The sequence below is a fragment of the Meles meles genome, chromosome 3, assembly GCF_922984935.1.
Source record: "Meles meles chromosome 3, mMelMel3.1 paternal haplotype, whole genome shotgun sequence".
In the NCBI taxonomy this organism is placed as follows: Eukaryota; Metazoa; Chordata; class Mammalia; order Carnivora; family Mustelidae; genus Meles; species Meles meles.
Window position 1 is genome coordinate 33,118,165 of NC_060068.1, and position 25,268 is coordinate 33,143,432.

General features: G+C 42.1%; 1 protein-coding gene and 1 pseudogene across 2 annotated transcripts; one reads left to right on the top strand and one right to left on the bottom strand.

The window, feature by feature from the left end:
- Window positions 1–7,943: 7,943 nt before the first annotated feature.
- LOC123938636 (immunity-related GTPase family M protein 1-like) lies at window positions 7,944–24,099 on the bottom strand. 2 transcript variants are annotated; one of them, XM_046000200.1, is made up of 2 exons: window positions 23,895–24,099; window positions 7,944–9,390 (listed from the first exon to the last, which is right to left on the bottom strand). In XM_046000200.1, the coding sequence occupies exon 2, from the start codon at window positions 9,367–9,369 to the stop codon at window positions 8,176–8,178; it is 1,194 nt and encodes a 397-aa protein (XP_045856156.1). In that variant the 5' UTR covers window positions 9,370–9,390; window positions 23,895–24,099; the 3' UTR covers window positions 7,944–8,175. The 2 variants fall into 2 exon arrangements, with proteins under 2 accessions (XP_045856156.1, XP_045856155.1); XM_046000199.1 differs by lacking the exon at window positions 23,895–24,099 and adding an exon at window positions 11,332–11,668.
- Window positions 19,073–20,330, top strand: LOC123938637 (annotated as a pseudogene).
- Window positions 24,100–25,268: the final 1,169 nt, after the last annotated feature.

The following is a 25,268-nucleotide window of genomic DNA, read 5'->3' on the forward strand; positions in this document are numbered from 1 at the left end:
CTCCTATAATATGAATGTTATTATAATTGAAGGAGCCACTGAGTTCCCTAAGTCTATTCTTGTGTTTCATAATTCTTCTTTTTCCCTTGTTCAGCTTCATTATTTTTTACTATTTTGTTCTCTGTGTTACTTATTCATTCCTCTGTTACTTCCAGGCTTTTGTTCATTGCATTAATGCCTGTTTACAATCTTATTTATAGCATTCTTCATTTCTGATTGGAACTTTTAAAAATATTTTATATCTGTGATAAGGATGATGTCTTCAATTATTTCTCAAGCCCAGTAAGTATGCTGATGATTATCTGGTTTTTTTTAAGAAATTTATTTGTTTATTTGACAGAGAGATCACAAGTAGAAAGAGAGGCAGTTAGAGGGGGAGGGGGAAACAGGCTCCCCGCTGAGCAGAGATCCTGATGTGGGGCTCGATCCCAGGACCCCAAGATCATGACCTGAGCCAAAGGCAGAGGCTTTAACCCACTGAGACACCCAGGCACCCCTGCTTATCATTTATAATAACATTATAGCATTATAGCATTACATAATATAACATTATATTTAATGTTTTGTTTTGTTTTGTTTTAAGATTTTATTTATTTTTTGACAGAGAGAAATCACAACAAGGCAGAGAGGCAGGCAGAGAGAGAGAGAGAGGGAAGCAGGCTCCCCGCTGAGCAGAGAGCCCGATGCGGGACTCGATCCCAGGACCCTGAGATCATGACCTGAGCCGAAGGCAGTGGCTTAACCCACTGAGCCACCCAGGCGCCCCTATATTTAATGTTTTATTAAAACATTAATATAACAATAACATAATAACATAATAACATTATAGCATTATCATCAATTCTCCATCCATCATGTTATTTATATCTGTTTTGGTTAGATGTCTGCTACAGTCTTATCTTGTTCTTTCATTTAGGATAAATTCCTCCATCTTGACATCTTTTCTAACCCTCTACCTTCTTTTTTGTGTGTTAGAAAAGCCAGTTATGTTGCCTGTTCCTGAAAGTAATGGCTTTATGAAGAACAGGTTATGTAATGTCTGGGGCTTTGTGCTCCCAAGAATGACTCTGGTTTGCATTAAGTGCGCTCTGCTGTTGTGCTCTGGCTGTACAATCCTTCCGGCCAGTTGTCTGCAGACCCTCCTGCCCTGCATGTTTGAGGGAGTCTCCTCTCTATGTTGTGAAGTTTATTCTGTCAGTCTTCAGACTGATTTCTGGAGTATTTAGGAAGAGTTGATAGTTATTTACTTGTGTTCCTGGGAACAGATAAGCCTAGGGTCTTCCTACACTCCTGCCATCTTTCAAGGCTCAAATGCCATCCTTCAAAAAATTTATTTTTTACTTCTGGAAGATTCCCTGATTGTCCAAGCCTTGTATACTTCGTTTCCACCCAGTTCTCAAACGTCTTATTTCCAACAGATTTTGTTGTTGTTCTCTGAATGTTCCCTGTGTATGGCCTGGGATCTTTGTGCATTCAGCTTTCAACCAGCTAGCATTTACTGGCTACTATGTGTCAGAAAATCATTTAGGTGTAGGCATAGTGTAGTAATTTCTTATCTCTCTGACACTAATGAAAGGTTGATTTTCCTCCTGCTCCCTCATTTGCCTCTGATACCTTTGAGTTGCCATAGCCTTCCCGTCTAAGTGCTGCTATCACTGTTAGGGGCTCATGCCAGAGGTTGTGATCCTTGACTGTCCTTTCCTATATATACATAGAAACCTATCCCATGTAAATAGTCATACACACACACACACACACACACACACACACACACACACACATTCCAGGGGAGAAGACAACAAAAAGACAATGAGGGAAGCCAGGAAGCAGGTGGGTGAGTGGAAAGGGATTTAGTTGACCCGAGAAAACAAAACCCCAACGTGACAACGTTGTCATGTGACAACGTGACATTTATTCCTCTGTGCCCCAGGGTGGTGGAGGTGCTTGAAGCCAGTACTGGGCTGAATTGTGTCCCCCACTTCCACCCCAAATTCTGTGATGAAGTCCAAACCCCCAATACCTATGAAGTAAATGTATGTGGAGACAAGGTCTTCAAAGAGGCAGTGAAGTTAAACTGAGATATTCAGGATGGTCCCGAATCCAATATGACTTCTTGTAAGCAGAGGAAAGTTGGATGCAGTCAAGCAGCACACAGGAAAGACCATGTGGGCACAGGGAAAAGGAGAAGCTGGCACTCTGCCAACCAAGGAGAGAGGCCTCAGAAGAAACCAACCCTGAAAATACCTTGGTCTAGGACTTCTAGCCCCAGAGCTCTGAGAAAACCAACTTCTGTTGTTTAAGCCACCCAGACTGTGGGACTTTGCAATGGCAGCCTGAGCAGACAAAGCTCTTGCAGCAGAAATAATTCTGACTAAAACACTAGTGCTGCTGGCTGGTGATCAGGCCAAGGTGAACCCATTTGCAAGTGTGAAACTACCTAGCACCCCATCTACACAGGCATACAAGCATTTCTGAAGCCAGCAGAGGAAGGAGGAAAGGAACCGCGAGTGTTGGTGTGGCTTATAACAGAAGGAGGGCAGTTGTCATCACTCCCTTCCCCCTTAGACCTGACCTCAAGAGGAGGCTGCTCTGCCTGTGCCTGATCCCACATCAGTTCTTGGGGATCTGTATGGAACAACCCTGAAGTCTCAGGCCCTGATTTCTGGGCCTGAGCTGAAGCCCTTGACTGAGTCCAACTTGCTGTCAGCAGGTGTGCAAGTCTATAGCTAGGTGGGCAGGGAAACTGTCCTCTTTTGCTTCCAGGAGTCACAGAACCAAAACACACGGATGCAGGAGGAGTCCTTGAATACCACCATCCTCCAATTCCGTATTTTATGCATGAGGAATGAGGTCCGGGGTGATGTTGTGACTGGCCTGGTCCATGGAGGAGGTGAGCCAGAGTCTGAGGCTATAGGGAAGAGAGTAAGAGGCAGCTGCTGTGGGATTTCCAAGTGGTCTCTAGGCCCTGCATTAATTGGTAGATTGCTCTTTGGGAGAACACGGAAGTAGATAAGTGACATCTGAACTCCCATCTCTCCTCCACAGCCAGCCTAACCCCCATTATCTTAGTGAGGGATTTCTTTAATTAGAACTCCTGGGAAACTCCTTATTTCTTTCCTTAACGTATTGTTGAAAGAGAATGTTGCATTAGTTTCAGGTACACAACAAATAAATCCACAACTCTGTAGGCTCTGCTGGGCTCATCACAAGTGTAGCTACCAGCGGTCACCATACACCACTACTACCATCTCATTGACCATATTCCCTACACTGCATCTCCTATTTGTCCCAGGATAGTCTTTACCTGAGTGACAAGATCCTCCCCTACACAGCAGAATTTGCCTTGGGTGGTCTCTTTCTAAATATTTTTCCTACATTCCATTATCTGCTTCTTCGCACAAGCCTCTGAAAATACTGAGGGCAGGAAAGCTTTCCACAACCACCACCTTCCCTAACATGGAGTTGCTGAGAGTCACAGTCACATGCTGGTTTATGAAATGAAGGTGAATGTGGTGATCTCAAAGGAAGTTCCACCCAGACGTTAGTGAGAATAGGAAACATTTCTGCTTCACCAGCCAGGACACAGGGGGTATAGCTCAGTGGTAGAGCATTTGACTGCACCAGCCAGGACACCTATCTTACAACCAGACAACCGGAGTTTCTTGGTCTCCAATATTAATAGAAGAAGCACAACACCAATATTTGCTTTTGTGGGCTTTTTGAGTCATTTATGTTCCTTCTCAGTACACTCATTTTCCCGTCACTGACTTCATAGGAGTTTACTGTATGTTTAAATTTAAAAATGGCACTCAATATGAAGTGATGTCATGTTTTTTGGTTAATCTCCTTTTTGATTTCTCAAGTTGGTAGAAAGCAAAAGGCAGAAAGCATCTTTCATAGTTCTTGAACCACAAAATATCTCTGGTCACATTCAGTGAGAGGAACCACTGTCAGGAGAGTCTTCATTCACTGTACTCCCAGAGAAAGGTCTGGGACCTGAACCTAGCTCTGTGACCTCAGTGCACAGAGCACACTCAGGGTCTCAGTGGGCCACTCTGGCTTTCACACACTGGAACCGAACCAGTGTTGCATAGTGATGGTGAAGGAATGATGGTAGAGCCTCTGTGGGAGGCTGGGTGGAGGACAGCCAGCTGCCTCTTGGGCTCATGCATCTAGGTGAGCAGCTCCCCAGAGCTGATCATGGTGCTAGATGGAAGAGAAGGAGAGTTTTCAAGGCTTCAGTGATTTAAAAAAAAAAAAAAAATGGGGAGTCAAATCTCTGGAGTCTTCCTCAACCCTAACTAAAAACATACTTCCAATCCAATGGAGAGAAGCTGAGGCATGAATAGAATAAAAACCCATTGGGGATCAGACTGTATTCTGGAAATTGCTCCTAGTTTCAGGAAGTAGGTTTGCTAGAGTTGCCATAACAAAATACCATGGGCTGGAGGCTTAAATAACAGAAATTTATTCTCTCACTATTCTGAAGGCTGTATGTCTTAGATCAAGGTGCCTTTGGTTTTGCTTCTTCTGAAGCTTCTGTCCTTGGCTTGCAGATGGCCCCATTCTCCTGTGTCCTTATATGGCCTTTCTCTGTGTGTGCATCCTTGGTGTCTCTTCTCCTCCTTCTAAAATCAGCCCCATGGGTCACAGCCCCACCCATCTGAGCTCAGTTAACCTTCATTGTCTCCTTAATGAGCCTCCTACAATACAGTCACAAAGGAAGTTTACAGCTTCAACACAGGAACTTGTGGGTATACACTTCACTCCAGAATGAGCCCTAAGTCTAAAAATATGTTTCGTAACAGTAGTCTTTGTGTAGTGTTAGAGTTGGAATACAGAATGTTGTGTGCATGTCTGAGAACCCCAGCATCCCTGGGGAAGTCCATCAGAGGAGGACCCATGAGGGTGAGCCAGCAGATCCTGCAGAGCTTAAAGGACATGACTCAGGAAACTGCTTCAGATGCAAATGTGGTTAGACACCATTAATCTCCTCGAGACAAAGGGGTGGTCACAGGCACCAAGTTACAGGTATCGTCTCCATCTGAGTTGTAAGGTTAGGCGCCTTCTCAACTGGCCAGTAGAGTTAGAAATACAGAAAATATCTGAAAGGTGGGAGATTTGAGGGTGTTTTGTAAGCAATGCATCGTATTCCTTTCATGTAATGTGTATCTGTATATTATGACCCAGCAATTCCACAGCTAGTTCTAGAGAAAGTTTGCCACAGGTGTACCAGAAACATGTGTAAGATGTTTGTAGAAGAACGGTGTTGAAGAGATAGAAACAACTGTAGAGAACCCCAAACTCAAATTTCCACTGACAGTGAATAGATTATGTGCTATCTTGGCAAAATGGAGAACAAATGTGAGAGAAACAATGTAAATGATTAAAGAGGATGGAACACAAACTAATTCAATTTTTCTAAAGCATCCAAACAAGCAAAACTGAATGATATAATGTCTGAGGAAACACACATCTATGGAAATAACTAAAGAAAGTAAAAACAAACAAACAAACGAACAAACAAAACACACACACACACACATTAAACTCCAAATTCAAAGGATCTGTACATCTGAGAATAGATGCAGAGAGACACGATATGGGGTGATGCTTGTGGGAATATCCAATGATTTAAGTAACATTCCAGTTCTTAATTTGGGAGTTGAGTTAACAGGTATTTATCTTTATATCTTACATTATTCTGTGTATATATCCGTATAGTATCATATATATCCTACTGTAGCTAGCTGCTGAACGTTATTGCGCTTAGAACACATAATAAGGAACAATGCCAAAGGGGAAGAATGATGTCAGCAGCCATTATCTTTTTCACTAGACTCTCCTTTAAAGCAGCTTTAATGTCACAGCAAAATTGAGCAGAAGGTGCATAGGGTTCCCATGAACCCCCTGCCCTCACACAAGTACAGCCTGTCCACTGTCAACAACTCACACCATCCTACAATTCATGAACCCAAACTGACCCATTTTTCTCCCTCCCTGTCCATAGTTTACATTGGGTTCCCTCTTGGTGTTGTATATTCTATGAGATTTGACAAAAATATAATTAATCCACCATTATCATATCACACAGAGTGGTTTCACTGCTCTAAATGGCCCCTGTGCTGCACTGGGTTGTCCCTCCCCGACCTGAACCCTTAAGAACCACTGATCTTTTTCTCATTTCTACAGTTTTGCCCTTCTTGGAATGTTACATACTTGGAATCGTGCAGTATTTAGCCTTTGATTTCTCTCACTTGGTAATATGCGTTTCCACTTCATCCATTTATTTTCACATCAGCTGTCACTTAACAAGCCTTCTCAATGCTGAGTGTTGATGGAGGTCCTCCAGGTCACTAGTCCCCTGGCGACACTTCTGACATAGTCCCCAGGGATGATGACAACCAGGTGATCATTTAAGGAAAGAAATGGAATTGGCGTTGGGATTTATACTGGCAACATGACATGCTAGGAGGAGATAGATCTTCAGAGTTCTAAGAGAAAATGATGCTGTTTCCTATACTCAAACTATTTATTAAAAGTGACCACAAAATGGAGGCCTTAAATGGAATAGCAAAGACTCACAAAGTACCTCCCAGGGAACTTTTTTTTCTCACTTTGTTTGAGAATGGACCTAATGTGAGTGAACAGGGAATCTAAGAAGCACCAGCACCACCAAGGTGATGGATGAATGTGAGCAAGGCCTGTGCTCCAGGCTGGGAGAGCAACAAGTCCAACTGAGAGTAAGAATTAGAAGAGTTGCATGGGACACTTTCAGGGAGAAAGGATATTCTGGAGTAATGTCATCATTACTATGCAGAGTCATCTGAGGTTAAGGGAATGGCATAGTATTATTATGATAAAACCATACTGTGCCACTTCCTCATCCCCTTCTTACTTTGCCCCCAGATTTGTTTAATTATCTTATACCTTCAGTTACAAAGATTTGGTGGCCAAAATTTTACACATTGGTCCAATTCAGATATGTTCAACAAATTTAGATTGGGTTCCATACCGGGTGTGATCTTCCCAGGTAAATAGAGTAAGGTCATGGGGTTGATGGAGAATGTTACTAGGAAGGATGGTTGCTCTTGTGAGGAATGAATGATTCCCACAGTGGTGAGACCCAGGTTATGTTACTTTTGGTGTGGAGAGTGAGGTTTCAAACATCATTGAAAAAAAGCTCTTATAAAAAACAATTTTTGTTATACACACACACACACACATGCACACGCACACACACGGTAAAGGGAAAAATCTAGAACCAGGTTTCCAATTAGGAGAATTTCCATAGAGTCTATATATGTTGGGTTAACTGTATAGACAGTGAGGTCATAGGCAGTGGTTTACTTTCTTCAGTGTTGACAATCAGATTAAGATTCCTTTGACCGACATAGGAGATAACTTTGGCAAAGAACACAGCATAGAGGGTAACTTTAAGTAAACAAACACTTCTCTAAAGGAAGCATAATCTAACAGGTACTATTTCCTATGACAGGCCACCATGAGCTGTGCATGTGAAGAGCATGAACTCTTGGAGGGGTGGCAGTCAGTGTTACTACTTACAGTAGTCAGATTTCCTTATATATTCAACAGTTTTTTATTCCCAGTAACAATGGCTCTTGTCTCCCTTTCCTGTATTCTTTTTTTTTTCCTATATAAATGTTTTTGTGCAATCAGTGAGGGGAGGTATAAGGGCAGAGCTTTGCAGAATACCAGAATGGTCTTGGAAACTTTCAAAGAATAGCTAAACATACATTCTGCATCATATTTCCCCAAGGGGAACATCCCAAAGGATGTTCTTCCCTCTGCATCTGTATGCCTCTCTAAGTCCAGAGGTGAGAAGTGAAAGAACATGAGAAACCAAGAGAGTCTGGAGAATGGATGTTAATGTTAAGTGATAAGAGGATGTCAGAATGAGACTGTATGTCACAGAGCAAATCTTTTCATTCACCTTTGGATCCAGGCTCATTTAATAAGTGATAAGAAGCAGAACAAATTTTAGAGTTTCCCAACAGGGATTCAAAATGAGAAAATCAGCTCATTTGTCTTGAAGAACTTAGAACCGATGAAAGTGGAAATACTGAGCTTGACTGAGAATACAGGAAGGGAGGGTACAATGTGAAAAGAGGACCCCAGATGTCCTGACTTCCCTCCAGAAGAAACCACAGCTCTTCAGATGATGGAGTCTGTGAGGATTTTCTTCATGATGGTCCTGGTGTCCTTGGCAACTATTTCAAGGAAGTGTCTGTGTTTCCACACTCTCAGGTAGTTGAGAACAGTATCACCTAAGAATGGGATGTGTCTCAGAATTGAATATAAGTAAGAGGCTGTATTACAATTCATGAAAGATAATATCCTGTCCCCAGTGAGGACAGTGTGCAGATCCTGAGACTTCATAATAGCCTTGTACTCCTCCACAGGTTTCCCCATACTCTGGGCCATCTGCTGGAGAGACTCATCATCCACACCAAAACACAAGTGGTAGGCCATCAGACACTCTGCCAGATCATCTGCATTCTGGATGCCAAGGACGTCCTGGAAAGAATTTGAAGCGATTTGCCCCTGCAAAGAGGTCATTTTGTCATTAATGACCTTCTCACAGGTGTCAGACAGTTTTTCTAAAGGACAATGGTACCTGATATCAGAGATGTCCCTGTGCAAGGTATCCCTAAGCTCTGGGAAGTCATTCAATAAAGGGTCAAAGCTGGAGACCAGGAATATGATGGGTTTGTGCACTCCCTCCTTTTGGACAGTTTCCCAAATATTCTCTCGGATATTCTGCAGGAGTCGTTCCTCTGAGAGGGTACATGTGCTGATGTCCCTGTCCAGCTTGGTCCAGACAATGTAGAACTTCTTTCCCTGTCCCTGGATGGCTTTGGCAAGCTTCACGAGATTCATGCTGAACTGTTCTGATGCAATGATGATGAAGAGGTCATACAGACTAAACTGCATCTCCGCTAGATAGTTCCCCAGGGTTTGGGTACCTGCCCCTATTCCAGGTAGGTCCCACAACTCCACATTGGGAAAATGGGAGGAAAAGTAGCAAATGGGAATCTGGGTGGTCCCCACCACCCCAGTGGGAGCTGAGTCTTCCTGTTCATGCCCAATTCCCCTCAGTGCATTGATGAAGGAAGACATGCCATTGCCAGAGTCCCCAGTGACAGCAATTCTCACTGGGGCACTGGATGCTATCTCCAGGATTTCCCTGGCCACAGAGACCACCCCCAGCAACTTCGCTTCTACCAGTGCCTTTTCAATGTTTGTGGCAGTTGCCTTAGGTAAGACTGTCCATCCTGTATTGTACTGCAGAGCAGGGGTGAAGGATGTAGACAATGGAGTGTGAAGGGATTGATTGGCCTGTGTCATGTCTCTGATCAGTAGAGTGACCTGTCGAAATAAGAAAAGCAGGAGAATTAGGAGGGCCAAGTGCACAGGGTGGCTGAAGATCATCAGATTTGTTATATCAAACAGGGTATCAGATCCACTCCGAACTCACTGCAAAGGTATTTAGATTAGAAACAGCAAGCCTTGGGGCAACTGGCTGGCTCAGTTAGTAGAGAGTGGGACTCTTAATCCTAGGTTGTAAGTTTGAGCCCCATGTTGGGTGTGGAGATTAAAAATAAAATCTTAAAAAAAAAAAAGAAAAGAAACAGCAAGCCTCTGAAAAGCTGTTCAATAGTTTGTCAAAACTTTGAACGTATTATTCAACCATAGAAAACAAGGAAAACCTATCATTTGTGACAACATGAATGTACCTTGAAAGCATTATGCTTAGTAAAATAAATCAGGCAGAGCGAGACAAATACTGTGTGATCTAACTGATGTGTGGATCTAAAACTAAAATGAAATAATTCATTGAAAATCAGATCAGGCTTGTGGAGCGGCAGAGACAGATGATGAGAGGAGGGTGATTTGGAGGAAATGATCAAAAAAGTACAAGATTTCAGCTATCAGTTAGGTAAGTACTATAGGGGGAGGAGCTAAGATGGTGGTATCATAGAAGGACCCTAAGTTGGTCCCCTCCCTCAAACACAGCTGGATAACTGTCAAATCATTCTGAACACCCAAGAAATTGACCTGAAACTGCCAGAAGAGAGTCCACAACTAGAGGGAGAGAAGAGACCACATTGAGGAAGACAGGAAGCATGGAGATGTGGTTTGGAGGGGAAATGGATCATGGGTACTAGAGAGAGGAGGGAGCCCTGGTCATGGAGAAAAGCACCCAGGGGAGAGAGATCGTTCACTCTCCTTGGAGTGCATCTGTGAGAGGTGGAGTTCACAGAGATGCCTCTCAGGGGACAAAAGTGTAAATGGACCCCATTTCCCTCCCTCACCCCTCAGGACAGGCACAGAGCCACCTGCTTGGGGGGATTCCCCCTGACCCTGGCTGCCTAGTCACCTTGCTCCAAGTCCCAAGCCCCTGCACTCTGGTATGACTGCCCATCTCAGTCAAACCTGCCTGCATCCGTCCCAGTGAGACAAAACCCTCCCCCAGAGGACCAGCACAGGCTCCCAGCCGCAAAATGTGCCTAAAGTTTGGAGTTTTAAAGGTCAGCAACCTTGGCTGGGCTAGAGTCCAGAGCACACAGTGCTGTTCTTGGAGAGAAGGCAAACAACCCAGAGACAAAGAGCATGAAAACAGCAATCTGAAAAACTCCTGAGACACAGGGAAGGGAGATTATTAGCTCTTCTGGCAGTGTTTCCCTGCAAGCAGCAAGCAAAGAGACTCCTCCCTGTGGACAAAGAAGGGGCTGATGCCATTCCCTCCCCCACCCCTCAACAATAACAACCTTGAGTAAACAGCACCACACCAACACTGCTTGCCTAAACTGCTTAATCCAAGTCTCACACCAATGCACTCTGCTGGTATTGCTGTTCTTGACCAAGTTTGCCTCAGTACCAGTGCAGGAAACCTCAGAGCATAAAAGGGCAAACCTGGCTACAAGTCAGAAAGATGGAGCTCTGGGCTGGCTCAGGCTGAGGGAAAATTTTGGAAAATGAAGAATACTTTTGGAATGAGAATACCTCCCTTGCCTTTGTACTCAAAACCTTCTTTAAGGGTCACCTGGGTAGCTCAGTGGGTTAAGCTTCTGCCTTCAGCTCAGGTCATGGTCTCAGGGTCCTGGGATGCAGCCCTGCATCGGGGTGGGTCTCTGCTCAGCAGGGAGCCTGCTTCCCCCTCCCTCTCAGCCTGCCTCTCTGCCTCCTTGTGATCCCTCCTAATAAAACAAACAAACAAACAACGTTCTTTAAGACCTCTCTTGACCTTTCCCAACAGTAGCCCAAGTTCTTGTTTAGGGGGAACATAGAGGTTTCTGAAGGTCTTACCAGCCACCCTGGCTCCAGTGAGACCGTTTCCTGGGTGAGTTCCAGGCTCATTGACTTGGTTGTGTGAAGGGGTTTCTTCTGCCCCTGAGCACGCTATGTATTCTGGTTGCCTTTAAGTTTGCCCCTGGTATTGCATGGGGAAGGCTGGATGTCCTGTGCCGCCCAGGCCAGTCAGAACAGAGGATCTAGGCTATAACCCTTGAATTCTTTTCAAGGTTTATCTAAATCCCATCACAACCTCGACCTGTACCCATCTCACCTTGACTTCCTGTGTGCTAGATCAATTGAAAAAAAAAATCCTGTCTTTTCAAAAGGTGAAAAGGTCCCAGAAAGTATCATAAAAACACATATATAGGCCTTGGCACTTAGAGTAAATAATTCCCTGGACTCTCTATCTGCTGGCCTTAGTGCCCAGCAGGTATGGGACATATTTCTGTTAGAGGAATGAAGCACAATGCATCATTGCATATCCTTCACTCCTTGGTTGACAAATTAACTTTTCTTCCTAAATCTGTCATCTGAAATGTGGAAATGTGGAAGCTACTCCAGAGTCCACTGAAAGGCAAGTAGGGGCAAGGACAGAGTATGACACCTCCCGCTCAATGTGGGTGTGGGAGGTGAGCACAAACTATGCTTTCCAGACCATTTCTGTGACCATGTCTGACCCAGCCATGGACTTTGCAAAGTCTGCTCATCAGATCATCTACGCTGGACCCTACCAGGGGGGTAACTAGGGCCCTGCAGCACCAGCCACAGCTCCCTCCCTATCCCCCTCTACCATCTCATCTGGTCCCTGCCCTGAACCTCATGCTAGACAACCCTGCACATGGGGCCCTCTCAGGATCCTTTAAAAACCATACTCTCCCCATGTGACACTGCCCAGCCAGGCTGGAACAAGGGTAATTACATGAGAGGTTGCAGGGTCTTCCAGGAATCTTCAGGGTGCAATTTTTGGCATGTGTGAGCCTGTAGGACATTGAGACTCAGATTACTGGCCCAGAAGTTGAGTAGAGGACCTCAGAGATCAGCCCAGAGAGCAAGTGATCCCTCAGCTCCCAACTTACTGATCTTACTTCTGGTCTCCCCTCTTCCCCAACAGACTTTGAGGTCTCTGAATAAGGAAACCTAGGCCTTTATGGAAAGAGTCTGGGGAGCAGATTCAACTAGAGAGGGCAGTTGAGCTTACAAGAGAACAAGAAACTGTGAGCAGATCTTTCATCTTCTGATAGACACCAGCAGTAAAATGCACACATGCATTCACACACATGCGTACACCTGAGGAAAGATTTACCAATAATTTCCCTACCCTCCATTTTGATTTACTGCATCTATTCCAAGGGGTAGCTTTTTTGAACTCTGGTTCTAATGTACCAGATAGATTTCATGATCTAAGAAGCAGAATGAAGAACACTCATTAGTACATTTCCCATGCAGGATCCTATATAGTTGATGTCATGCCCAATTATCTTGAGCCATGTAGCAGGGATCAGCCTTGGACTGGACTAGAGTTCTGAGACATCAGGAATTTTTGTGAGCATGAACTCAGTGTAGACCAAGCCCCACATTTCTCCCCATTTAATCACCACAAGGAAAAGGTGAGTAAAAAAATCAACATACTGATTTATTCTAGGGAAGTATAATAAACATCTGCATCATCAATGGGCATGAAGCTCTAAATGACATGGTCTGGGGAAATAGTGTTTGAAAAGCCCACCTCACCAATATATCTATAAAGGATGGATTTGGTGTCCAACAATTAGGGGCAATTTCTTTAACGCAGTTAAATATTTGCATTCTGGGTAGAAATAACTGCAAGTAAAAAATGCAAGCTTATAAATGAACTTGAAAACTAGCTGTGGATGCCAATGAACACACACAGACAGCCAACAACAGCCCTTGGTAGTATGGTAAGAACTACCTCTGAAACTCAAGTACCCTTGCAGTGATGGGGCTGTTTGTAATGGATGATAGAAAGTTCCCACTCAGTATCTCTTGAGGGCTGGGCTACTCCCCAGCAGTGTGTGAGTATCTGTCTGGAGCTCCTGCCCTGTTTGTTTGGTTCTGGTCTGCTGTGGCTATGAAAACTCTCCTAATTTGAACCATTTCACACCCTAAATCTATATTTTCTCCTGGGTGGGTGTATATATAGTAAAAAAAAAATTTTATAAGAGTTTTTTTTTCAGATAAAATTTGAAATCTCACTCTCCACCACCAAGTATCCTAACTTGGTTCTCACCACTGTGGGAATCATTCAGTCCTACCAAGAGCATCCCTCCTTCTCTGCCTCATTCTCCATCAACCTCATCACCTTACTCTACTTACCTGGGAAGATATTCTCTAATATGGAATCCAATCTGAATTTGGTGGATGTACATAAACTGGACCAATGTGTATAATTTTGACCCATCTTCAGGCTTCTCTCAAAGAGGAGGGTTTTTTCAGAGGTTATCATAAATATTAACTGAGATGGAAAGTGAAGTTAATATTGAATGAAAGTGAACTGAAAGAGGCGTAATAAAGTGATAAAGAATCCTATGGTTAAATCCTGGCTCCAGGATGCCCTTGCCATGTGCCCTTGGACACATTCCACTGTCTTAGTTTTCCCATAGTTAAAATGGTGATGATGATAATATTACATCCTCGGGGGTCCATCCAAGTCCAGGTAGTGTGAAGATTTAATGAGTTAAAGCACATAAAGCACTTAGAATAGGGTCAGGTATGGACTTCTGTAAATGTTTGGTATTATCATTATCATTCCTTCTCTTCATGGCCAAGAAGGGACAACATAAGATCACACTGAAAGACAATTTCACCAAAAGGTGAGTGTCCTACTCAGATTCTCCATCCAGTGGAGTGAGAAGAGTCTGCTGGAGAGTCCTGAAATCACATGGAAGCCTTCAAGGAATAGTTACATCTTATCTTATTCCCAACTGAGTTTGTTAAGTTTCCTTCCTGGAGAGTTCAGGAAGCAGAAGAAAGTCCCATGTAGAGCACTGTCCTGCATTGTGAGATCCCCAGAGAATGAGGGAAGAGAGAGAAAACTGAGATGAGTGGTTAAAGGGCTTTAAAGGTCAGAATGGCTATAGGTGCAGAGTTCTTGGAGTAAACCCAACACTAGATAGCCTATCCTGGGTGATCGTGATGAAGGAGGTTAAATAAGAGGCCCCACCCACTGGAACCTCCCATAGCACAGGCAAAGAGAAAACCAAGTCCCACTGAACACCAGGAAGCCTGACCACTGCAGAGGTCTACTGGAGGGGTTGAGACCACCAAGTTTACCACACAGGAACTCAGCTAGAAATGCATTCAGACAAAAGAAGGCAGATCAACAAATGAGACAAACCAGAAGACAAGGTGATCAGAACCACTGATGAAAGCTTCCTCCTCAGTGCCACAGGGAATCCCAGCAGGGGTGAAGCCAAAGAGGAATGGAAAACCCAATCTTGACCTGCTGTAGGTCAGTGGTGAATGTTCAGTGGAAGGTAGATTTAATATACCTTCTGACTATATTTCCTATTTTCATGGCTTCATTTATTTCTGTACTGTGGAATGACTAATGAAATATGGCATCAAGAATGGAATGTCCAGGCACCTGGGTGGCTCAGTCAGTTAAGTGTCCACCTTCAGCTTGGGTTGTGGTCTCAGGGTCCTGGAATCAAGTCCCCCATCAGGCTCCTTGCTCAGCGGGGAGGCTGCTTCTCCCTCTGCCTGCTGCTCCCCCTGCTTGTACTCTCTCTCTCTCTCTAAAAAAAAAGAAAGAAAGGAATGTCCAAGATTCCAAAATTTTGTCATGAGAAGTCTGCAGCTTCTGCCTTACAAATCCTCTGCTCACTAGCTCATTCTTGTTCTCTCTCATGCGCTCGCTCTTTCTCTCTCTCTGTCTTTCTCTTTGTCTCTTCCATCTCTCTCTCTCTTTCTCTGTCTCTATCTCTCAGCCTAATAACCATAGAATATTAAGCTAACCTGTTGGAGAGGCCCTGAAGAATTACAGGCCTTGTGGAGAACAGAGGCAGTCAGCATTAACTGCCAGGCATGTAAGTGTGTCATCTTGGGAGCAAACCCTCCAGCCAGAGGGAGCCAAGCTGATAACTTGACTGCCACCTCAAGAGAGACCCTTATTCAGAATCACACAACTAAAACTGTTCCTATATTTCTGACCCTTGGAAACTATAAGCAAATAAACGCTTGTTTTTCATTTTATTTTATTTTATTTTATTTTATTTATTTTTTCAAATAAATGCTTGTTTTAAGCCACTAAGTTTCGGGGTAATTTGATCCACAGCAACAGATAACAGATAATACCATCAAGAAGCTCCTCATAGTACTGGCAGTTATGAATAACCTCTCCCCTCACTGTAACACTCACTCCTGCAGTGTACCCAGCATGAAGGGGCTGCACTCTCTTCAATCACAGCCTTTCCCTCCCTGGCCCCTGGACATGTCCTTCCCTGCTCTCTAGTGAAGGATCAGCCTCTGCTAACATTCTCAGGTTGTTTCATCCAGCCTCAGGCCACACAGACTTACCCAGTTGGAGGCTCTGTGTTTAAGAAGAAAAAATAAGGAGGGGCAGAAAGAAAGAATGAAAGGAAAGAAAGAAAGAGAAAGGAAGAAAGAAAGAAACAGAGGCATATTTAGTAGTGAGACGATGAGTAAATGTAGGTAGATAATAAATTCATTCCACGGGAGGTAATAGAGAGGGGAATAGGGAGATAAACTTTCTGAGTCTCTGCAGTTCCAATTAATGTCTTCATTTTCTGGTCAGTTTTAATAAATAATGTGACTATAGAATTCTGTTTTTGACATCATTTCATCTTAGAATTCTGTAGATCTATCTCCTTGCCATCTTAACTGGTATAAGATTAGAGTGTATCGTGGTTTTGATTTGTATTTCCCTGATGGCTAGTGATATTGAAAATTTTTTCATGTGTCTTTAGCTATTTGTATGTCTTCTTTGGAGACGTGTCTGTTCATGCCTTTTGCCCATTTCTTGACTAGAATATTTGTTTTTTAGGTGTTGAGTTTGAGAAGTTCTTTATAGATCTTGGATACCAGCCCTTTATCTATAGTGTCATTTGCAAATATCTTCTCCCATTCTATGGGTTGCCTCTTAGTTTTATTGACTCTTTTCTTTGCTGTACAAAAGCTTTCTATCTTGATGAAGTCCCAAAAGTTCATTTTTGCTTTTGTTTCCCTTGCCTTTGGAGACGTGTCTTGAAAGAAATCTCTGTGGCCAGTATCAAAAAGGTTACTGCCTATTCTGCTAAAAATATCTTACACATGTTTCTGGTACACCCGTGTAGAACCTTCTCCAGAAACAGATGTGGAATTGCTGGGTCATAACATACAGATTCTTACACATTACATGAAAGGAAGACAAGGCATTGCCCCCTTAAAAAGTCTGAAATCTCCCATCTCTCACATATTTTCTGTATTTCTTTTTTTTTTTTTTTTAGATTTTTTATCTATTTATTTGACAGACAGAGGCCACAAGTAGGCAGAGAGGCAGGCAGAGATAGAGAGAGAGGGAAGCAGGCTCCCCACTGAGCAGAGAGCCCGATGTGGGGCTTGATCCCAGGACCCTGGGACCATGACCTGAGCCGAAGGCAGAGGCTTTAACCCACTGAGCCACCCAGGTGCCCCATATTTTCTGTATTTCTATTACTATTGGTTAGTTGAGAAGGTTCTCTTACACTTATATCTCAGAGGTAGACTATAGTTGTAGTTTGGTGCCTGTGATGACCCATTTCTCTCTCGAGAAGGTTACATGGTATCAGATCACGTCTGCATCTGAAGCAGCTTCCTAAGTCGTGTCCTTTAAGCTCTGCGAATCTGCCGGCTCATCCTCCTGGGTCTTCCTCTGAATGGAATTCACCAAGGGTACTGGGGTTCTCAGACTCCCCCACACTATTCTCTCATTCAACTGTAACATTCCACAAGGAGTACTGCTACTAAACACTTTTTTATACCTAGGGTTCATTCTGGAATAAAGTCTACACCCACAAGTTCCTGTGTTGAGCCCTAATCCTCATTATGATTGCATTTCTAGGAGAATTTTTTAAGGAGATAATGAATTTAACTGAGCTCAGATCTGTGGGACCCTATCTAACAGGACTGATCTCCTTAGAAGAAGGGGAAGAGACACCAGGGATGCGCACAGAGAGGAAGGCCATGTGAGGACACAGGAGAAAGGAGCCATCTGCAAGCCAAGGAAAGAGGTTTCAGGAGAAGCAAAACCTATAGGCACCTTGATCTAAGACATCCAGCTTCCACAAGAGTGAGAATAAATTTCTGTTGTTTAAGCCTCCCAGCTCATGGTATTTTGTTATGGCAACCATAGCAAACCAACCTCCCAAATCTAGGAGCAATTTCCAGAAAATAACTAACTAACTAAATACACACACACATATATATTTGTATATACATATATAAATATATATGTACATATATAATGTGTATATGTGTGTGTATATATATGTGTGTGTGTGTGTGTATACACACACACATATATACACATTAGAATAGCATTCAGCCTGAAAAAAGAAAGAAATCTTGCCATTTTCAATGAGATGGATGGACCTGAAGACTATAATTCTATAGCTTCAGATATAGCTGAAGACTGTAATGTTATGGGAAACAAGTCAGTAAGTGATAGACAAATACCATACGATTTCACACATATGTGGAATTTTAGAAACAAAATAAGTAAACAAAGAGAATGAAAAAGAGAAAAAACACAAAACAAGGAACAGACTCCTAACTAGAGAGAACGAACTGCTGGATATACTGAGGGGAGGTGAGTAGAGGGATAGGTGTAATACGTGAAGGGGATTAAGAGTACATTTATCATGATGAGCCCTGAGTAATGTATAGAATTGTTGGATCACCATATTGCACACCTGTACTAATATAAGACTGTATATTAACTGTACTGGAGTTAAAAATATAATAAAAAATAATAAATTAAAAATAAAAATAGCTTCGGAGAATAACTGACTTTGATGTGTCATGTAATCTAGCCACAATTGTTAAGAATAAGGAAATTAAAAAGATAAAAATTTAATTTTTAAAAATTTGAGGTGAACTTTTAAATCATTTCCAAAATCATTTTGATAAACTAAAACCTTAAAATTTCACCGAGTTAGATTCAGTAGTGATTTAAGTTAAATTCATTAAATGTCTAGATTATTTCCAAATAAGATGAAATAATGAAACATTAACTACTTAATCATGTTTCTCTAATTTTGGCTTCTTTATTACCGAGAAACTAAAGATAAATGTAGGTCTGTTGGCAAACATTTTTTGGCATATTATATTGAAAGATCATATATAAAGATACAACATGTATTTGTAGATTTATAAATTTGTAAATTTGCCAATCTAAAGAACACTAGTCTAGCAGACAGTTAACTCATGCTTACTACTTAATGTTTTCTTGAAATTAATGTTTCTATGGGTTAAGAACTCTAATGTATGTAGTCAAAGCAACTAAAAATAGAATAAAGGAGTATCTCTAAATGAAAGTAAAATAAGACATGCATTTTTGGTAAAAATAAATAAATAAATAAATAAATAAGGGTGCCTGGTTAGCTCAGTCCAAATAGCATAAGTGTCTTGGTCTCAGGGTGGTGAGATCAAACCCCATTTTCAATATGGAGCCTACTTAAAAAAAAAAAATATATATATATATATATATATATATGACTAGAGATGCCCTTTATTTCTGCATGCAAAAGAAAGTTGTAGGAAGATGGCATCCTCCTCCTTCAACAGACAAGCTATCGCGGACGGGAAAAATGAGTTTCGTAGGAAAAAGTCGAAGCCGGAGAACCGAGATGAACACCTCACTGTTCCTGATGGTTGGAAGGAACCAGCTTTTTCCAAAGAGGACAATCCCAGAGGACTCTTGGAGGAGAGCAGTTTTGCAACTTTGTTCCCAAAATATAGGGAAGCTTACTTGAAAGAGTGCTGGCCATTGGTACAGAAAGCCTTGAATGAACATCATATTAATGCAGCCCTGGACCTGATAGAGGGCAGTATGACTGTGTGTACGACAAAGAAGACTTTTGATCCATATATCATCATTAGGGCCAGAGACCTAATAAAACTTTTAGCAAGGAGTGTTTCATTTGAACAGGAAGTACGAATTCTTTAGGATGATGTTGCGTGTGACATCATTAAAATAGGTTCTTTAGTGAGAAATAAAGAAAGATTTGTAAAAAGAAGACAACGCCTCATTGGTCAACAAAGGATCTACCTTGAAGGCTTTGGAACTCTTAACAAACTGTTATATGATGGTTCAGGGAAACGGTTTCAGTCATTGGACCTTTTAGTGGCTTAAAAGAGGTTTGAAAAGTAGTTCTAGATACTATGAAGAATATTCATCCAATTTATAACATTAAAACCTTAATGATCAAACGAGAGTTGGCAAAAGATTCTGAATTAAGATCACAAAGTTGGGAAAGATTTTTGCCACAGTTCAAGCACAAGAATGTGAATAAACGCAAGGAACCAAAGAAAAAAACTGTCAAGAAAGAGTACACACCATTCCCACCACCACAACCAGAAAGTCAGATTGATAAAGAATTGGCTAGTGGTGAATATTTTCTGAAGGCAAGTCAAAAGAAGTGACAGAAAATGGAAGCCATAAAGGCTAAACAAGCAGAAGCTCTTAGTAAGAGACAAGAGGAAAGAAACAAAGCTTTTATTCCACCTAAAGAAAAACCAGTTGTGAAACCAAAGGAAGCTTCTACTGAAAATAAAATTGATGTGGCCGCCATCAAGGAAAAGGTTAAGAAAGCAAAGAATAAGAAACTGGGAGCTCTTTCAGCTGAAGAAGTTAAGCTTAAAATGGAAGCAGATGAAAAAAAAAGAAGAAGAAAAAAAAGTAACATTAAAAAACAACCCTGGATGAGAACTCTTTAAGCTATCTCCTTTTGTAAAGGATTTTGAGATACTAGGGCATTAGTAGCCTATGTGTGAGAAGGAATACTCTGATCACATTTTTCTGAGTTTGTGTCATTCTTCAAAACAGTGTTTATATAAATAAAAATATAAAAATTCTTTATAAATACAAAAAAAAAAAGAAAGTTGTACAAAATTTGTGAAAAGGGAAACTCTGGAAAGGAATTTTATGCATGTTCAGGACTACTCACTTTGGAATGAATATATTTTAATAGAAATATAAACTGGTTTCCTAGATAGAATAGGGTTCTAGAATAGAATTGGTTTCCGATCTGGTAAAAGGACAAAGTTCTGCTTGTCTGTTTTTCTAACATTGATCTACTTTTGGTAATAGGTTGTGAAACTTCCCTTACCATTTAAGTGATCTTCCTAGAAAACAAAGATCCTGTGGTTTATGTTCTATTTGTATAGGTATGTAAGTATTCTAGAAATTGTGTGAAATTCCTGGAAATTTGATACATCCTAGTATGTTATTGCTTGTAATTATTCTCTTACCTTCTGAAGCTGCTGTCGTCAAAACTGAGGCTCACACTAAAAGTACTGAACCTGAGTATCAGGAAAATGCCCCAGCTGACTCTCGGCAAAAGAATCTATAAAGAATGTGGCACATGTGGATAAAATCCATTCTGCCGCTGCAAAAATGTCCCCTCATTGTGAGATTTCTGCCATTCTGACATCAGGGTAACATGGCAACATTCTGACCCAGAGAAAATAAGATGCGTAAAGAATGGCTGTAAGTTGAACAGTCGGGGATTTACGAAACACAAGACAGCTGCTGGATTCTTCCTGGCTCCCTGTCAAACACCATTTCCCCCCCACTCCTTCACCCGTCATAGTGTATTTAAGATAACTCAGGCTATGACTAAACATTTGAGGGGAGATTTGTATAAATGTGAAAAGGCTCTGCCATCCAGGTCTGACTTGTCAGACCCATTATCCTGCAAAAATTACTTTTGCCCCCAGAGGCCTCACGACTCCTCCTTTGAAAGACTTTTGAACACCCACAGCTTGTCTTTATTCAATTGCCACAAGGTACGTGTTATCAATATGTTCTATTTACGTATGTGTGTTTTCCAGTTAGGTTGGAGCTTTCCCGTGCTGAAAGGCTGATGTCCTCGTGGTGGCAAAGGACTTGTTAGAAATGTGTTTCCCATGAGGGGTATGCTTTCCATGATCTTCCGTAAACTGACAGCCATTTCATTGGACAAATCACACCAGCTTTAACAACAAACTTGCAAACTTCTTGGAATTATCTCTGGCCCTATCACCCTCAATATTCAGGCAAGGTTGAGAGATCTAATGGAATCCTCAAACTTAAAATTTTTAAGCTAGCCAAAAATAGCAGACTTCCCTGCCCTGAGGTATTGCCTTTGGACTTGCTGACTGTTTGCAGTATTGTCTTTGGGTAATGTAAACTCACCCCATGCAATACAGTCAATGGCAGACCGATGTCTATTGGTATAAACTTTCTGCTGATCCCTTGTTGTCTCATGCTAGTATGACCAACTATGGGAAAATATCTAATGTTTTACTATCAAGCCTATCATCAACAGGTTAAAGATATCTTCCCAGATCCCCGTTCAAAGGAGCCTGTTGTTTATAGTCTAGACCCTAGTGACCATGTATTCTGTAATTGTCATCAGAAGAATACAGCTTTTGAACTCCATTGAAAGGAATCTTACTAAATGCTGCCAACCACTGACATTGTTATAAAACTAGAAGGTGCATATTTCACGGCTAAACAAAGCTTTACCTGACACCTGGCCCTACACAGATGCTAGAGACCTCTAAATCAAATTGATGTGGAAGATGAGTAACTGACATCAAGGCAGACTGCTTTCAGAACCAAAACAACAGATCAAGTCTTCACACATTAACTAAATGTGAAACCCTTTCTCCTTTTTCTTTGCTCTGGGGTAATTCTGGAAATTGAATGCCCTCAGCTGAATGCCCCAAGGGAGCATAACTTCCAGAGTTCAGGCTAAGAGAAAAATCTAATCTTGTCTCTAACATTTCCTAACCAAATTAAGAGATTCATTTATTGAATCCCCTGGATTTACATATTGGATTTACAATTATGGTCCATTTATGACTTGGGATTTTATTCCTTTGCAGGACCAAGCTTCCCTAGTTAAGAGTAAATTTACATGACAATTTAATCCAGAAACTTCCTTAACTCCTAAAAGATCTTTCAGAATCCATTCCTAAAACAATAGATGCCCAACAAATGTGCTTAGTTTTTGGCCAAAGATTCTCTTGAGGATAAGGCAAACTTTGATTCTCTTTCAGCCTAGCAGGAGCTGTCTATACTGTGATCAACACCACCTGGTGCATCCAGATGGACACTTCTGGGGAAGTTGAAACACAGCTACATAAAATCACTGAGCAAACCACATGGCTTAAAAAGATGATTCCTTCAGCGGGGTCTTTCTTTGACTTATTTGATTTGGAGGGTTTGGGTTTTGGGAACCATGGCTTCAATGTGCACTCCAGCCATTGAAATTTATCCTGATCATCTGCCAGGTACATTGTATGCTTTCAAAAATTTTGAATGCAAAATGTACCAAAATCGTGAATCTGAAGTCATCACCTGTGAATAGCATAGAGATTAAGCAAAAACATCATGACATGTGAATACCAGGAAAAGGAACAGCAAAAGCTGAGAAAACCACTGAACAGTAGCTCAAGTTGGCACCAATGCCTTCCATTTTGATCACATCTCTTCATGAAGCTAAGAGTCTGTTCAAAGTAGAGCGAGTGTGGAAAAGAAGTTCCACAGGGTCCCAGGGCCCTAGAAGCCACTTAAGTTAAGGCCTGACCTCATTAAACCAAGACTAAATACCTAACCTAACTGCAGTTTTACTCTCCTGGGCATGTATAATTTAACCAGTCAGCCTAGGAATTTTCAGGTCAGCACTAGGAAATTTTCTGATAGACCCTTTTCCTTCTCCTTAGGAAAGTGATCTTGACTAAAGCAGTGCATTCTTTGCTAATCCCTGGGAAAGCAATCTTGACTAGAACAGTGCATTCTTTGCTAATGATTTTTCTTTTTTTCTTCTTTTCCTTTAAAAAAGTTTTTTTGTTTTGGTTTGGTTTGGTTTGGTTTTTTGTTGGTTTTTTTTTCCCCCTACAGGACAATGGAGCTCTTTTCTATTTGCTAGAGAAGATGTTGCCTAACTCATGAATCAGTAAACAAAAAAAGAATCAGCTCTTTAAAATTTTCAGTTGAATTTTGTTTTTTAATAGATAATATATGCACTGTCTCCCCAGGGAAAGGTAGTTAGACATGAGGTGTGGTGGGGGCAGGGGTGTCTGATCAGGAAGCTCTTGGGGGAAGACCCTCTCCACTGACAGCCGTGACATTCACATGATCCTTCTGCAGTTCACAGGCATAAAGTCTGTTCCCCAACTGCCCTCTCAAAAATGCCCCAAAGAGTTAAATTCTCTAACTGGCGTACAGTCATCCACCAGAGATCCTGCCCCTCAGACTTTCAAGTCCACAGCACCCAAAATCAAGCATCCAGGCTCTCCCAACCTCAGGCCTACAGAGCTGTAATTCTATTTTTAGATCTGTACTCAATCCACAGTGGTTTCTTGCTTACCAGCTCCTGGAGGAAAAGAGACTTCTGGTGTCAGAATTGAGTCTAAATGTCTCTCCAAGCAGCTCAGAAAATGCTGAGCCTGGTTGAAGTGCTCCCTGCCGCCTACAACAGGAACACTCCCCTGCTCAGACTGGCCTTGCACTGGAACAGGTCCCGCGTGCTGGTGAGGTCACTGTAGAGAGAAAGAGCTGACGGTCACCCCAAATGTCTACACTGACTGTGAGGAGCTGGCAGGACTTAAATCATCTCTGGCCTCTACTCCACCCTCATGGGAATCTGGCCAGTAGTAAAACAGCAGCCATCAGATTGCAGAGCTCTGCCTTTGCAAGAACAAAGAGTGAAACAAAGTTCTGAGGGCTCCTTTTCCAAGAAACACAGCCATTGTCAAGAAGGGAAAGTGAAAGCCACCATGGTCACTGATATGGTGTGTTTTTTGGCATAAGAGGGAGAGGAGGGCATAAGATCCCAGGCAGGACGCTTCTCAGTGACATTTGAGAGATCACACTAAACAAGCGTCAGGCTCCAGGCCAGTCAGAATCTGAATCTAGAATCAAAGAACACAGGCCTGAGCCCTAGAAAAATGACACTCGGGGCCCCCCTGTTAACCTTGGACAGCCCGTACTTTGTGGGGAGTGAAGTCTAGTAAAGAGGGTATCTAGTCCTTGTCCCTGGTTCCTGGCACAGAGCTTCAGAATCCTGGGAATTTCTTGAGTGACAGGAGCTGACTTCGTTGTGCCAACAAAGTGATTCCAGGCAGGATCCCAGATAGCTTCATGTCAGTGGCTGGTCACTAGAAAGACCAACCATGTGAATAGAGGGTGGGGTCTTTGGTCCAGTTGGGTCCCTGGGGAGGAGAGCGGGTAGGGGAGGTTGGAGATTGTGTTTAATCAAGTAGCCAAAGATTTGATCAATCATGTCTATGTAATAAAATCCCCATAAAAACCTAGACACCAGTGCCCAAGTGGGCTTTTTAGTTGATATTTACATTGTTCTGGGAGAATGGTGTACCCTGATTCCATGGGGAGAGGCATGGAAGCTGTGTCCTCCCTCCCAGGCCTCACCCTATGTGTATCCTTATATCCCAAATACAATGAAACTATATTTGTACATTAAAAAGCTTTCCTGACTTCTGTGAATCATTCTAATCAATATTTAAGCCTGAGGGGATTATAGGAAACTTCACATTTGTAGACATTCAGTTGAAGGTCCAGGTGACCTAGGGAACCTCCCCAAGTGCAACTGGTGTCTGAAGTGATGGTAGTCTTCCCAAGGACTAAACTCTTAAACCCAGAGTCTTTGTTAACTCTGGATGGCTAGTATAGGAATTAATAGACATTATACCCAGTTGGGGTGGAAACAGAATGGAGCAGCCCT